This window comes from Anser brachyrhynchus (genome assembly GCF_964034855.1).
Source record: "Anser brachyrhynchus genome assembly, chromosome: 11".
Lineage (NCBI taxonomy): Eukaryota > Metazoa > Chordata > Aves > Anseriformes > Anatidae > Anser > Anser brachyrhynchus.
The window spans coordinates 22,289,900-22,304,200 of record NC_137706.1 but is presented as its reverse complement, the minus strand read 5'-3'; the positions used below and the strand labels follow the sequence as shown (position 1 = coordinate 22,304,200).

General features: G+C 70.9%; 4 protein-coding genes across 26 annotated transcripts; 1 reads left to right on the top strand and 3 right to left on the bottom strand.

Moving 5' to 3' along the window:
* Position 1: 1 nt before the first annotated feature.
* On the bottom strand, positions 2-3,426 carry LOC308176225 (uncharacterized protein). Of its 18 annotated transcripts, XM_080551665.1 has the most exons (10): positions 3,182-3,426; positions 2,563-3,107; positions 2,105-2,458; positions 1,885-2,035; positions 1,690-1,770; positions 1,446-1,584; positions 1,300-1,381; positions 1,060-1,174; positions 540-922; positions 17-458 (listed from the first exon to the last, which is right to left on the bottom strand). In XM_080551665.1, the coding sequence occupies exons 1-10, from the start codon at positions 3,245-3,247 to the stop codon at positions 359-361; spliced, it is 2,016 nt and encodes a 671-aa protein (XP_080407791.1). In that variant the 5' UTR covers positions 3,248-3,426; the 3' UTR covers positions 17-358. The 18 variants fall into 18 exon arrangements, with proteins under 18 accessions (XP_080407790.1, XP_080407803.1, XP_080407797.1 ...); XM_080551664.1 differs by having other exon boundaries at positions 2-458; positions 1,446-2,029; positions 2,105-2,178; positions 2,377-2,458; XM_080551663.1 differs by having other exon boundaries at positions 6-458; positions 1,446-2,035; positions 2,105-2,178; positions 2,377-2,458.
* Positions 3,427-3,556: 130 nt separating this feature from the next.
* Positions 3,557-7,981, bottom strand: SERINC4 (serine incorporator 4). 6 transcript variants are annotated; one of them, XM_080551702.1, is made up of 12 exons: positions 7,769-7,981; positions 7,549-7,695; positions 7,099-7,277; positions 6,945-7,024; positions 6,757-6,850; positions 6,482-6,693; positions 6,147-6,242; positions 5,945-6,071; positions 5,568-5,640; positions 5,181-5,232; positions 4,908-5,061; positions 3,557-4,578 (listed from the first exon to the last, which is right to left on the bottom strand). In XM_080551702.1, exons 1-12 carry the CDS (start codon positions 7,817-7,819, stop codon positions 4,362-4,364), a joined length of 1,482 nt encoding a protein of 493 aa, XP_080407828.1. In that variant the 5' UTR covers positions 7,820-7,981; the 3' UTR covers positions 3,557-4,361. The 6 variants fall into 6 exon arrangements, with proteins under 6 accessions (XP_080407828.1, XP_080407827.1, XP_080407824.1 ...); XM_080551701.1 differs by having other exon boundaries at positions 5,945-6,242; XM_080551698.1 differs by having other exon boundaries at positions 6,945-7,695.
* A 331-nt stretch (positions 7,982-8,312) lies between these two features.
* On the top strand, positions 8,313-9,271 carry HYPK (huntingtin interacting protein K). Its single transcript, XM_080551718.1, has 4 exons — positions 8,313-8,538; positions 8,647-8,702; positions 8,822-8,873; positions 9,057-9,271. The coding sequence occupies exons 1-4, from the start codon at positions 8,350-8,352 to the stop codon at positions 9,150-9,152; spliced, it is 393 nt and encodes a 130-aa protein (XP_080407844.1). The 5' UTR covers positions 8,313-8,349; the 3' UTR covers positions 9,153-9,271.
* Positions 9,272-9,938: 667 nt separating this feature from the next.
* Positions 9,939-13,852, bottom strand: MFAP1 (microfibril associated protein 1). Its single transcript, XM_080551717.1, has 9 exons — positions 13,659-13,852; positions 13,368-13,587; positions 12,772-12,901; positions 12,292-12,479; positions 11,872-11,980; positions 11,641-11,801; positions 11,233-11,392; positions 10,767-10,856; positions 9,939-10,649 (listed from the first exon to the last, which is right to left on the bottom strand). Exons 1-9 carry the CDS (start codon positions 13,735-13,737, stop codon positions 10,467-10,469), a joined length of 1,320 nt encoding a protein of 439 aa, XP_080407843.1. The 5' UTR covers positions 13,738-13,852; the 3' UTR covers positions 9,939-10,466.
* Between the last annotated feature and the right edge of the window lie 449 nt (positions 13,853-14,301).

Genomic DNA, 14,301 nt, shown 5'->3' with positions numbered 1-14,301 from the left:
CAGCCTCACGGTGAGAAACAAAGATGAGGCCGGGAGGGGAGGGAGGGCGCAGGCTGCCAGGTCTCCGCGGGCGCCGCCTCGGGGGACCCCGACCGCGGCTGCGGGCGAGCGGGGGGGGCCGGGCCCGGGCGGGGCAGGCGAGGGGAGACGCCTGGGGGACGGCGGAAGGACGGGGATGCGCTGGAAGCCCGGAGGAATGAAACCAGCGGAGGACTGCGGCTGGGGTGGAAGGAGCTGTAGTGGGGGCCGAGCAGGCGGCTCCGGGGGAGCTGCGGGGGCAGCGGGCGGCGCGGCGGGCCGGGAGCCGCCGGGCGGGGCCGGGGGCGGGCGGTGTCCTGCAGCCCGCCCGCCTCCTGCGCTAGGCCCTGCAGCAGCGCGGAGCTGCCCTCGGGGGAGGGATGCTCGCATCCAGGCGGACGCCGTGGCCGCTGCTCGAGCCCGCCGTCCTCTTCACTTCCCTGCGGGGCCAAGCGCGGTGCCGTCAGCCAGGGCCGCTGCCCGGGCGCTGCGCGGCACACCCGGCACGCAGGGCTGCTCACCGGGCGAGGTGCAGCACAGCCTCCACCACGTTGGTGCCGTCCTTGGCGCTGGTCTCGCAGAACAGGCAGTTGTGGGCCTGGGGGAGAGCAGGCGAGTTGGGGGGAGGTCCCGGCCCTCCTAGGCCCTGTCCTGAGCTGTGGCTGCTCACCATGGCCAGCTTCTGCCCGTGGGCCGTGCGGACCCCTGCTGCCTCCGGCAGGCCGGGGCGCAGGTCAGTCTTATTCCCCACCAGCATGAGCGGGAGCGCTGTCTCAGCAGCCTGCTGGAGCGAGGAGCAGCTCGTGGCTCTGGGGCGCACAGCCTGGCTCAAGCAACCTCTGGGGCTGCAGGGCTCTGCCCTTTTTGGTCCAGGTGCTCCCCAAGGCCTGGCTGGTCCCAGACACTGCTCCACAAACGGCCCAGCTGGAGCAGGTTTGCTGCTACTCCCACAGCACCATCTGGGGCTCAGCGCAGCCTTCCCCAGGGAAGCCCCAGGGCTGCTGCCCTGCTCCACAGGGGCTGTCGGATCCTCCCCTCTACCTTGATGTCCTCAATCCACTGGCGGATGCTGAGGAAGCTGCTCTGGGAGCTGATGTCGTAGAGGAGCAGCACGCCGTGGGCCTTGCGGAAGTAGGACTGGGCGATGCTCCGGTACCTGCAGCAGGGCTGTCACTGCAGGGGGGCCAAGACCCCCGCCCAGCCCGGGGCCAGCTGTGGGGACCTGCCAGCCCTGCCGGCTGGATGCCGGAGGCGGGCAAGGTTCTGGCTGGCTCTGCTCACCTCTCCTGCCCTGCTGTGTCCCAGATCTGCAGTGTAGTTTGCTCCCCATCCACCAGCAGCTGCTTTATCTGGAAGTCCACCCCTGCCAGGAGGAGCAGTCAGGCCTGGCTCCCTGTGCCCCTGCCCCTCCACCTCAGCCCTGGTACCTAGTGTGGCAGAGACGTCTCTGAACTCGTTCATGCACAGGCGCATCAGGAAGCTGGACTTGCCTGTGCCGCTGTCACCTGCCAGCACCAGCCGGTACATGGGGCAGGGGGGAGCAGGCTCCTCTGCTGCCCTGGATCCCTGGGGAAAGGGGGGAGGAGGGCATTGGGAGAACGGCGCAGCGGGGGTGCCCCCGCTCCCCTCCCCAGCTGGGCTGCGAGCACCGGATGGGGCGTTGCTGGTTACCTCCGGTGGAAAGGCAGGGAGCTTCCTCTTGCAGCAGTGCTGCGCAGGTTGGCAGCAGCCTTCTGCCGGGGGCGCAGGGTCCTGCAGGGTGGCAAATATCACAACAGGGCTTCTGAGCCCGTGGGGTGGGCTGGGGGCCATGGGTAGGCAGAGCGGCATCCCCCTCCCCAGCTGGGGCACCGGGCAGGGCCTCACCTGGGTGTCCCAGCAGGGGCTGGTGGGACGCGCGTCCTCCGAGCTCCAGCTGCCGGCGTCGCTGAGCGAGGCTGTGTCCGTGCTGGAGGCTGAGTTCTGCCGGGGGCCTGTGGCAGGGAGCTGGGGGCGTGGAGAGCTGCCCCCCCTGTACCTGTGCGCAGGGCAGCGCTCAGGGAGGGGCGGCCACAGCTGTCCCTGCTCCTCTGCACCCGCTGCTCACCTGCTGTGGGCATCCTCGGGGAGGCAGGGTGAGGGGTCAGCGAGGGGGCTGCGGGGCTGGAGGGGGGGCGGTGGCTGTAGGGAAGGCATCAGTGCGGAGGGGCTCCTGGGGGGCCGTCCACCACTCCCAGCACCCGGGGCTGCGGCTGGTCCCTGGGTGCCGGCTGCAGCCCCCGTGCTGGACCCACCTGGGCTGGGGCACAGGCAGGGCGAGCGGGGAACCCCAGCAGCGCCCACGTCCCTGCCCTCCCTGCTGCGCTGCGCAGCACTCACCGCTCCAGGGCCCAGGCAGGAGCCCAGCAGCAGGGCCGAGCGCAGGCTGCTGTTGCTCTCGCACAGGCTCCTGTTCGTCGCCCTGCCCGGAGGAGCAGCCTGAGCCCCAGGCTGGCAGGGACTGGGACAGGAGCTGGTCCCCGCAGCTGTCCCCTGCCACCGCTTCCCTGCCAGGCTCCTACGTACTGCAGCATCCTGACGTAGCTCGTGAAGGCCAGGTTCTCCTCCACCAGCTCCCGCAGGGCCTGCTGCTCTCTGCAGGGACACAGCATCCTCATGGCAGGGCCTCCGAAGGTTGGGGCTGCCCACAGCTTTCCAGCCCCGGCCCCACAGGGTTGGCAGAGGTGCTGGGACGGCCCCGGGACACCCGGTGTCACAGGGGCGGCCAACAGCAGGCCGGTGGGGACGTGCCAGCTGCTCTGCACGGGCTTCCCGACGGCTGCCGGTGCTCGCAGCACAGCTGGGTGGGCAGCGCTTCCCGACGGGAGCCTGGCCCCGGGCCCAGCACGAGCCCGGGGCTGCACCGGGGCCGTCCTGGCTACGGCCAGGGCTGTGTGGGGCAGCCGTGGGGCAGGGTCTGGGGTCCCGCCTCGCCCCCCGCGCCCCGCGTGCCACCTCGTGCGCCGCTGCGCCCGCTGCCCGAAGTCCCTCCGCAGCCGCTCCAGCTCTGCCTGCAGCTGGGAGACGCCGGCCTCGGCCTGCCGCAGGGTGCGCCGCAGCCGGGTGTTCTCCTGGGCGGGCAGAGTCCCGCTGGCACCGGCGGCGCAGCCCGGGGCCGCAGCCGCCCCCCGCCCCGCGCCCGTACCTGCGTGGCGGCCCCGAGCCGCTGCTGCAGCCGCGCGACGCCCGCGCCCCGCCCGTGCCCCTGCATGGCCGGGGGGGGGGGGGGGGGGGGGCACGGGCGGCAGCCCCCGGGCAGCCCCGCTCCGGGCGGGACGGGGCCCTCCCCGCTCCGCTCCTGGGGCCGGTGGGCGCGGGGCGCCGGCGGACCCGCGACGGTCCCGGTCGGGCGCGAGCCGCCGCGCGGGGCCCCCGTCGGGCGGCAGCGGGGCCCCGCCGGGGCCGCCCCCGCCGTGTTTGCTCTGCGGGCGGGGCGGGGGCCCGGGGCCGGCCCGCATTCCTGCGGCCGCGCTCGTACCGCGCCCTCCGGCCGCCGGCCCCTCCGGGCTCGCTCCGGGCGCGGGCGGGTGCCGGGGGCAGCGGCCGTCCGTCCGTCCGTCCGTTCTTGGCGGGGCTGGGCTCGGCCGCGGCGAGCAGAATGGGAGCGTGGTGTGACTGCGGTGGTGGGAGAGGGGCAGCTGGGGGGGAGTGGGCGCGGGGATCAGGTGGAGGTGGGGACGGGAGCAGCCCTGGTGCCAGGGCTGGGCGCAGGGCCTGGTGCTGGCTGTGAGCTGGGGCAGGACCGAGGGCGCTCCCTGGCTGCTCCCCTTCAGGCCAGGCCCCTGCCCCTTGCTCCATGCCCCCGCAGGGCTGGGGGCTGCTGGGGTGTTGCTGGCACCTGCCGTGCCCAGACCCATGGCTGCTGTGTGCATGTGGGGCAGATGGCATAGGCTTAACTCAGAGCTTTACATTAAAAAAAAAAATGTATTCAAGGAGCTATTTACAATAACGACACGGCCAGGCAGGCGAGCTGAAGTGGAGGTGGCCAGCGCAGAGTGCTGCTCTCCTGGCAGGCCCCAGGCCAGGGCAGGAGCGATGCCAGAAGGGTGCATGGGCAGGAGCTGCCTCCCTAGCTGGAGGGGCCACAGCTGTAGCCGAGGCTGAGCACCCGCCACCCAGGTGGTCTCAGGCCGGCCCCTCGATGGCTGCAGCTCAATGCAGGACCAGCGTCCCTGCGAGCTGGTGTAGCAGAGCACACACCTCCTCGATCCCCCTGCGGTGCTCTGATGCTGCCTTTTCCTGGGACACGAGGTCAAGAGGGGCCCGGGCACAGGACCACGGCATGACCGGTGCACGGGGCCAGGCGCAGTCCGTCCCAGCAGGGACTACGTGGAGACACTGATACGGTGTGGGGCGCGTCGCCGCCGCAGGACGCGCAAGGCTGGGCTGCTCCGCCGGTGCTGGGGGGAGCCGTGGAGGCAGAGGGGGCTCAGCAGCAGCCACAGGTAGAGCAGGACACAGGCCCAGCATGAAGCCACCTTCACCCAGAACGTCGACCAGCTGCCATGCGTGAAGGTGGTCTCCAGCACCGCGTTCTCATAGCTGGTGGGAGAGGGCAGGTGTCAGCACCCGAGGGACACCAAGAGAGGTGACCCCGGCATCCGCTGGGGATTGGGCAGGGGCTGTTGGACAAAGCAGCGCGGGTCTGCAGGCACAGAGCCCTACGCTTGCCCAGCACACGACCGGACTGGTGACACTGGCCCGACGTGGAACCGCCTGTGACAAGCACCAGGCTACGGCCACACCGTGAGCGGGTCAGAGCTGGCTGCTGACAGTGCTGGTGGGCAGCCTGGGCAGGGTGGTTCAACCAGAGTTAGGGAAAAGGAGCAAGGATAAGGGGGGGGGGGGCTGGCCAGCACCCTGAGCCCTACCTGAACCAGTTGGTGAGGGTCATCATGACGTAGAGTGAGGCAAGGAAGAAGACAAAGTGGAAGGCTGAGTAGCTGTAGACCACCCGGTCTTGCTCATCCTGGACAAGGCACTGTCCCCTGGCAGGCTCCTCTTGCTCACACGTCTGCTCTGCACCTGGGAGAGTGCAAGATAACAACAGCTCCTGCACCCTGTCCTGGCCAGCACCCCTGGGGTCTGATGCTGGTGCCCACGTTTGTGTTTCTGCAGCCTCTCCCCGACCTGCTGGCACTCACCTCTCAGCTCCTCCTCCATCTTCTCTGGGCAGCAGAAGCAACAGGAAGGTTTCTGTAGAGAGCCAGAGAGGCGAGCTGGTGATGGTGCGGGGGGAAAGGGACCTGTGGCCACCCCTCCCTGCTGCTGCCGGGGCAGCCCAGCCCCACAGCTGCTGCCCCACTCGGGCAGCCCCGCAGCATCTGGACTGAGCTGGCCCTGCTGGTGCCACAGCTGCCCGGCTGCAGGGAGCTGGCGCAGACTGGGTAAGCACGGGAGAGTCCCCAGCTGAGCTGGGCAAACCTGCCTCTGCCCCGGGGCTGGAACTGGGGCTCAGGAGGGCTCTGGGCGCTGCGTCTGTGGCAGGAGGATGTGGGGCACAGGTGGGGGCGGGCACCGTCCATACTCACCTTAAACTCGAAGCTGTAAACTTTGACCATCCAGAGGGGCCCAAAGACCTCGGCAAGATAGGAGGCTTCATTACTGTGCACGGGAGAGAGGCAGAGGGCGTAACGCAAGGGAATGCGCCAGCCCCAGCCCACCCCAGGCATCCATCACCTGGCATCGACACAGCAGCAGCAGACTTGCTGTGCCCGGCGTGGGGACGTTACGCTGCCCCTGCCCATCGGGAGATGCCTCTGGGTACAACCCAGCTCCTCCGGCCATGCCACAGGCTGGGGACAGGGTCCCCACACGGTGCTGAGCTGGCTGTGCCCAACAAGGGGCAGTTCTGGGTGCGCTGCGACATGCCGAGTACCCTCGCACCCCGTGCCACGGGCACACGTACCATGCAAAGAGCACGCAGGCGTACATGATGGCAGCCCCCAGGACAGCAACGGTTGTGTCCTCTGTCTGCAGCTCATCCTGCCGGGTGCCGGGGAAGCAGACGGTGAGGTTCTGCCCCTTGTAGAGCACTGCAGGGAGGTGGAGGTGAGAGAGGGGGGTCGTGTCCCAAGAGCTGGCTGTCCGCAGAAGGTGGGACCACTCACCTCTCTCCGGAGGGCGGCTGGACAGCGCAGAGAAGGTAAGGTACATCACGTAGCAGCTGATGATGGAGGACTGCAGCAGCCCTGACCGCGGCTGCTCTGCAAGGGGAGGGGTCAGAGGCTTCGTGTGGGCTCCAGGCAGTCCCCTCCTGTGGGTCTCCTGCCCAGAGCCCTGTGCCAAGGCACGGAACGGGGCCAGCAGGAGCTGGGGCCTCCCCAGGTGCCCACTGCTCTTGTGCTGAGCTGGGAGCTTGCAGCTGCCCTCCCGGTGCTGGGATGCAGCTAGCCCTGCACCTCGCCAGGCAGTGCCGTGCCGTGTGGCGCTGTGCAGTACTCACTGAGCCGCACGCAGGGCGTGATGGAAATGAAGGACACGATGCCGCAGAGGCTGCCGTTGACGGTGAGCAGCGCCTTGTTGAGCTGGCAGGCAGCCGGGTGGGTGTAGTACTTGTAGAGGAAGGAGAAGGCGGCAGAGGCGAGGGTGTAGAAGGCGGCGGTGGCCAGCAGCACGGCCAGGTACCAGCGCTTGTCCTGCGCAGCGCCTGTCAGCCTGCCGGGACAGGGGTGAGAGCCCGGGGCACTTGGGCACCCAGCCGGCCGCACCGGCACTCACCAGTTCTTGTTCCAGGTGTGCGCGAAGGCGGTGATCAGCACCAACTGGATGAGGATGAAGGCAAAGCCCCCGCAGACGCCCGTGTAGTGCCAGGCTGCAGGGGGAGAGGGCGGTGGTGGGGCTGGCACGACGCGGGGGGGACTTGGGGCTACGGGCAGGGGCTGGCCTGGGCGGGGCGGGGGACGCACCTCGGATGAAGCCGTCCTCGGGGATGAAGAAGCTGGCGGCACAGAGCCCCACCAGCACCAGCAGCTTCAGGAACCAGAACCTGCGGGGCAGCGAGATGCAGGACGGGGGCGCCCAGCAGCCCCGGCAGCCCCCAGCCCCTTCCCCGGTCTGTACCCGTTGTGGAGCTGAGCGCGGCAGTCTGTGCTGGAGCGCACATTGAGGAGCAGGGCGGCCTGCAGCAGGTGGAAGCAGGCGGTGCCGAAGCAGACCCGGTACACGGCCGAGGAGCCCACGAGCCGCTCGCAGTCTGTGCCACCAGGCAGGTGCTGGCACAGCACAGCCAAGAAGGGCACCTGCGGGCACGGCGAGGGGCTGGGACCGGCGGTGTGCCCGCACTGCGGGGACCCCTGGCACCCCCCGCACCCTCAGCACCGTGGGACCCCTGATGCCCCCAGCACCCCCAACGCCCTCGCCATCCCCGGCACAACCACGCTCCGGGCAATGGCCGCACCTGCAGTGCCCCTGGCTCCCCGTTCTTGGCACCGCCAGCACCCGCGCTGCTCCCAGCACCCCCAGCACCCCCAGCACCCCCAGCGCCCGGGGTCGCCCAGCTCCGCCATTCACCTTCTCCCTCACGGCCTGTGCCACGGTGCGGGACAGCATGAGGCAGCACACGGCGGAGGCCAGGACATGCAGGAGGGTGTAGAGGACGCGGGTGCCCGTGGACACGCGGAGCCCGCGGCAGGGGCTGCAGCCACACCCGCAGCACAGCTGGGGGGGCAGCGCAGTCAGCGGAGACCCGCGGCCCCCCGCCCCGGCCCCCCCGTTTGCCCAGGGGTCCCACCTGGCCCAGCAGCGAGTGCAGGAGGCGGCCGCATGCCCTCGTGCCCGCCATGGCCCGGCTCAGCCCCGCTGCCCCGGCGGGATTAGGGGGATTGTCGGCTCGTCCCGCCCCGCCATCTGCTCCGGGGAGCGGGCCGGGGGGGATTAGCGGCTGAGCCCCCGCAGCCCCTCACCGCGGGTCGCTCACGGGCATGGCGAGGCCCTGAGGGGCTGTGGGGGGGCTGTGCTGGGGGGCTGTGTTTGGGGGGGTTGTTTGGGGGGGGTGTTTGGGGTGTGTGTGTTTTTGGGGGGGCTGTGTTCGGGGGGCTGTGGGGACACGGTGGCACTGCCGGTGCCGTGGCGATGGCTGGCGCCGGGGAAGTGCCGGTGAGGGGGGGCCGAGGCGGGGGAACCGAGGCGGGGGAACCGAGGCGGGGAGCAGCGCACGGCCCCTGCGGGCCCCCCGGCACCGCCCGCCGGCCTCCCGCCGCACGGGGGCGCTCTCGCACCCCAGGGCCCCGGGGGCGCCGCTCCCGCCCGGCGGGGCCCTCTCGTTGGTTCCGCCGCCGTCACGTGGCCGGAAGCGGGCGCGCAGGCGGCGCGATGGCGGCCGAGGGGGACGTGGAGCTGGAGCTGGAGACCGAGCCCAACGGCTCCGGCGGCGGCGGCAGCGACGGGGCGGGCGGGCGGCCGGCCGAGAAGCCGCGGAAGCACGACAGCGGGGCGGCGGACCTGGAGAGGGTGACGGACTACGCGGAGGAGAAGGAGATCCAGAGCTCCAACCTCGAGACGGTGCGGCCGGGGGGGGCGGCGGGGGGGGTGGGGGTCCCGGGGGGCCCCTGGGGGGCCGGGGGGGGGGCCCGGTGCCGCGCCCCGCCGTGACCGCGCTCGTCCCGCCAGGCCATGTCGGTGATCGGAGACCGGCGGTCCCGGGAGCAGAAGGCGAAGCAGGAGAGGTAACGGAGCGGCCCCGGCGCCGCGTCCTGGGGGAGCCGGAGCCGTCCCGCCGCGGAGCGTGCCCGGGCGAAGGGGGGAGGCCCGGCCCTCACCGGCGGCGGGCGCTGCCTCGTTGCAGGGAGAAGGAGCTGGCGAAAGTCACCATCAAGAAGGAAGACCTGGAGCTGATCGTAAGTGGGGGCGGGGCCGGGGGGCAGCGTGTCCCCAGCCCGGTGTCCGGGGGCCGCCACCGCCCCGGCTGGGGAATCCCGGCGGTGCGGGGCTGGGGCGCCCCAGGCGGGCCGAGCCCTGCCCGGGCTGGGCCTGCGGCCGTTTGGTGCCTGCTGCAGCGGGCGGCGGCTGTCTTCCTGCAGATGAACGAGATGGAGATTTCACGGGCGGCTGCGGAGCGCAGCCTGCGGGAGCACATGGGCAACGTGGTGGAGGCGCTGATCACCCTCACCAACTAAGCGTGGGCCCCGCGGCTGTGCTGGCGCTGCCGTCCCCTGCTGCGGGAGCGGCCTCTCGCCCGACGCAGCCTGGCTGGAGAGGAGGCGCGTTAACTTATTGAATAAAGGCACCAGCGGGAGCAGGTGTCCCTGTGGCTCGCGCAGCGCCGAGTGCTTCCCCCGGGGGCAGATTCCAGAGGGCGCCCGGCCCTGGCGAGCACAGGGGGCAGATGTGTGGTGGCCGCCCTGCGTCCCACGGCCAGAGAGCAGCCGCTGGTCCCTGCCCACAGAGGAGTCAGCCTGCCCCGGGGCTGGCACCGGGCTCGAGCTCCTCCCGGGGACGGGCTGCGAGGGGCTGGGCTGTTCCTGAGCAGGGCGCGCACACGCCAGGCTGCACCGGGCGGCCGCAAGAGCGCCGCTGCTGCTTCCTTCTCTGTGGGCCAGCCGCAGCTGGAGGCCGGACGTGCAGGCGGCTGCGGACCCAGGACGTGAGCGCCAGGCAGGGACCAGCGTGGAGCAGCCCCTGCCTTGCCCCTGGGTACCTGCCCCAGCCCTGAGCGCAGGCAGGAAGTCCCGAGGAGCGGTGACAGCGGCACCTGCGTCCCACCCGTTAACGCGGGGCCCTCCCCTTTCCTGGGCAGGGGAGCTGGCACTGTGGGGACGCTGCTCCCCTGCAGCCGTGCTGCTGCCCTGGCGGTGCAGGGGCAGCGCTGCGGGGGGGGCACCGGCACATCTGCGCCTGGAGCGAGGCACGGAGGGCAGCCGAGCGCCTGGCGGGCTCCTCCACAGACACCGCTACCGCGAGTCTTAGGAAAAAAATTGCTTTAATCAAAACAATCCCCTCCCACCGCCCGGGTAGAAAAGCCAAGCCCCGCAGAAACAGGGTTAGGAAACGTCGTTACAGCTGTTCCAAACCAGAAGAGGGCCCGACCTGGTAACGGGGGGGTTCAGGGCGCAGGGAGATGCTACGGAGCAGACACAGAAGTCCGCGAGTTCCTCTGCAGGTGGGGGTGCTGGGGGCAGGGGGTGCGGTGCTCCCGCACGGCCGTGCCCGGCGCTGCCGAGGCGCTTTCAGGGCGGGGGGGCGGTGACACAGCCGGGGCTGGGCGGCTCGGGCGGGCGGCAGCCTCCGCGGGAGCCGGGCGTGGAGAAGGCCGCGGCTGCGCGGCGCGGGCGGACGGTGCCGCCGGGGAGGGTGCGGAGCAGGGGCACAGGAACGGCGCAGCGCGGCCCGGCAGCTTTGTCCCCTCTGTTCCTGCTCAGGCTCTCGGACAGCCGGCACAGCAGCACCTTCCCGCCCGGCGGTCAGCCTCGGGACGCCTCCCGCGCACCTCCTTAGGTCGTTTTCCGCTTCTTGGCCGAGGGTCTCTCAAAGACGTCCCGCACGCCCGCCGCCTTCTGCTTGAAGAACTTGGTGTTCTGGGCGCTCTCCTGGCCCCAGGCGGAGTCAAACGAGGTGGTGTCCTGGTCCACCAAGTGCGTGTACTTCGTCCGCCCCGAGCGCCCGAAGTTCTTGACCTGGGAGCGGGAAAGCCGGTGAGCGGCCCCTCGGGGAGCCGCGGGGACCCTGTCCTGCCGCACCACGGCTCCTCCCCCGGCACGCACACGCCCCACCGGTCAGCCCCCTGCACTCACCTGCATGACTTTGGGCAGGATGGTCTTGTTGAAGTGGTCCTCGAGGGTCGGGGCGCTGAAGTCCCGCTTGTACACCTCCTCGTCCTCATCCTGCGGGGGAAGGACACACCCGCCTGAGCTGCAAGCTTCTTCCAGCAGGCGCCAGGAGCAGAGAGGGGCCCCCAGCAGCCGCCGCTCCGCTCCGGGACTGCCGCAGCACCTGCGGTCCCGCCCAACCTCAGAGCTCCGCAGAGCTGCCAGCAGGCGGCACGAGCCAGGCCGTGCTGCTGCTCTCCCTGCCCCGCCACTCCTGGCGGGCGGCTCACGTCACCTTGCTCACTCCAGCCGCGCTGCCACCGAGGGCTGGCCCTTGTCCCACGCGTGTGCCCAGCCCTGGGCCGGGCACCGCAAGGGGAAGCGCCCCCATGGCAGCCGCGTGCCCCCACAGAGCCCCGCCGTGGGACCGGGCTCTGGCCGCAGCGCTCACCATGAAGAAGGCGCCGCGGTGGTAGTACTTCTGCAGGAACTTGTATTTGCCCTTCACGGCCTTGTTGGTGATGACCTTGCCGTTGGCCCGCAGCTCGGCGCGGCGCTCCTCCTCCGTCAGGTTCCGCATCCGCTCGATCTCCGCCTTCTCCTTTTCCATGCTGGGCAGGAGAAAAGCCCTGAGCCCCACGCCCCCAGCGCCCCCAGACAGGGCAGCCGCTGCCACCGGGGCCCTTCTGAGGGGTCACCGTTACCGGCTCCGTAACGGAGCAACGGCACCCCGAGGGCTTTGGACGCTTTCTCTAGGCAAGAACGCGCTGCCAGAAGGGGGTCGGGAGGAGACGCCCCGACTGTCCCCTGCCCCGCGGGGTGCAGGCACTCCCCTCCTGCCTGAGCACACAATACTCACGCTTCTCGTTCCTCACGGTCCCGTTTGATGCGCTTCAGCTCACGTACTTTCCAGGCCTCGTACTCCTCCTCGTCGTTCTCGTCGTCAGTGTCAAGGGCATCCAGTGCTGCCAGCGAGCGTTTGTTCTCCTCCAGCTCCTTCTTCGCTTCCTCCTCCACGATCTGGAGGCAGGACCGAGCTCAGCCCGTTGCACTGCCTGCCCCACGCAGACCCCAGCCCGCCCTGTGGTACCTTGAGCGTGTATTTGCGCCTCTCCTCTGCCAGTCTCTTTGCTTCCTGCTCCAGCTCCTTCTGCTTCAAGGCTTCTGCTTCTCGCTCCTGAACCGTGATTCGGTCCTTCCTGCAGGCACGGAGCACGGAAACCTTCAGCCTTTTGGCGAGCTACTTCATTTCTGGCGTTGCCCAGCCCAGGGCCCGCTCCCCCTGCGGCCGCAGGCACGCACAGGCAGCAGAAGGTCCTGCCCGTGGCTGTGGAACACGGCAGAGCTCGCTGCTCGCTTCCCACTGCGCTGCACCTGCCCAAAGCCCCGTTGGAACCGCGCTGCCGCTTAGGCCCAGCCGTGCCCTGTCAGGACGCCGCAGCTCTCTGCCCTCCCCTGCCGCAGGAGCAGGATCTGTGCGCAGCCCCCAGCTGCCCGTCCTGGCGCCTACTTGCGGATGAAGACGGGTTTGAGCCGTGGCTCCATTTCATCCTCGCTGTCTGTGTACTCCTCGTACTCGGACTCTGACTCGGACTCCTCTCCAGATCTGCCCTCGTCTTCCAGCTCCATCACCTCCAGCTCCTCGGTCTTCCTCTCTTGCGCTCGCTGGCGCATCATCCCGCGCCGACGCTCGATCTCCTAACGGAGACGCATCGCGCGCAGTCAGCCCTGCTCCTGCTTCTTTCTCCCTTGTCCGTGCAGAGCACGGTGCTCCGAACTCGCTGGCTGTGAGATCGCCCACCCTGCAGGGTGGGGGCGGCCTCCCCCAGCACCCCGTAACCCCCGAGCCAGCGTCACGCTGCCGCTGCTGTGACCCCAGTGCCGGCCCTCGCTCGGTCCCCGCAGACAGCTCCCATCCGTACGAATGCAATTCCAGCCGTGGCGCTCGGGGACCTCTCCGGGCTACCCCTGTTCAGCAACGCGAGCGTACCTCATCGTCGATCTCTTCCTCTTCCTCCTCACTGGTGTCCTCTCGCTCCAGGCGCCACGCTTCGCCCTCCACCTCAGAATCACTTTCTCCAACCACTTCAGGCTCCACGATCTTACGGTGCCGTGCCAGCCTACAACGGAGCCCAGATAAATTCAGTACGCTAAGTGCAAAGAGACTGCGGGAAGCGAACTGCTCCCTGGGGGAGCCTCCCCTTAACTGGGCCTGACAGCCGAAGCAACTCCACGGGAGAGCCCGAACAGCACTCGGCCGCTCTCTGCCCTGGGCACGTTTTACGCAGAACCCCGTCTTTCCATCAGCACCGAGCTGTAGCGCGTTATGGCAACTTTTATAGTAACTTTTATTTCAGAGGCTGCCTGCACCACCCAAAGCGCACCTGAATGCGGGGCTGAGCCCTGGCCCCGTGCCTGCAGGCTCTCGGGGCAGCTCACCGCGCAGCCCAACGCAGCCTGCGGCGGCAACAGCCCGGGGCGGCTCTGGTGCTGGCAGGGCGCGCGGCCAGTCTCTGGAGGGGGTTCTGCAGCCTGCCTGCAGCACAGCCGTGCCCAGCCCCCCAGCCCCCTCCCCGCGGCACTCACCGCTCCTCCACGTCCTCCGTGACGCGGTTCTGCAGCCGCCGCAGCCGGGGGTCGTTGGCGACCTCCTCCTCCTGCTCCTCGGGCTCGGCCTCCTGCTCCTTCGCCTTCTTGATGAACTGGAACTCCTCGTCCTCCTCCTCCGAAGACTCCATGGGCGCGTAGTCGGGCCGCTTCCCGGACACGTACCGCTTCACCTTCACCTTCTCCATGGACAGCTCCCCTGCGGGGCCGCCGTTACCGGGCCGCCGCCGCCGGGCCCCCCCCCGCCGCCCGCCGGCGCCCCCCGCTCACCCTTCTCGTTGCGGACGGGCACGGCGCCCGCCGTGGACTGGATGGGCGGCTGCTTCATCAGGGCGCTTGGCACCGACATGGCGGCGGCGGCGAGACCCGGCGGGGCGGGACGGGACGGGACGGGACCGGACGGGACGCGGCGGGCGGTGGCAGCTCCCGGCGGCGCACCGGAAGCGCGACTCCACTTCCGGCGGCGCGCCGGAGGCGGAAGCCTGAGCGCTCTGCCGCGGGTGGCCGGAAGTGACGGTCCGCGCCGCCAGGGTCACTTCCGGCGCGCCGCCGGGGCTGCGGGCGGGGCGTGCCCGTGAAGGCGGCTCGGGGGCGGTGCGGCCCGGGGCGGGGGGGGCCGGGCGGGGCGGGGCCGGGCCGCGGTTGCTGGGGGCGCGGCCCCGCGCGGGAGGGCCGGGCCCCCCCCCCCCCGTGCTGCCGCCGGCGGGGGGCCGAGCCCCGGCACAGCGCGGGGCAGCCGCTGCCCCCCGGCCCGGCTCCAGCGCCCGGCGGCGGCACCCGCAGGGGCTGCCCCCGGTGAGCGCCCAGCCTCGGCCCGTGCGGGGGGGGCACCGGCAGCCTCTCGCCGGGTGCCCGCCGCCGCCGCTGGGCTGCCGGCTGAAGCCGGGGCTGGCACGGGCGCAGCGGGAGCCTC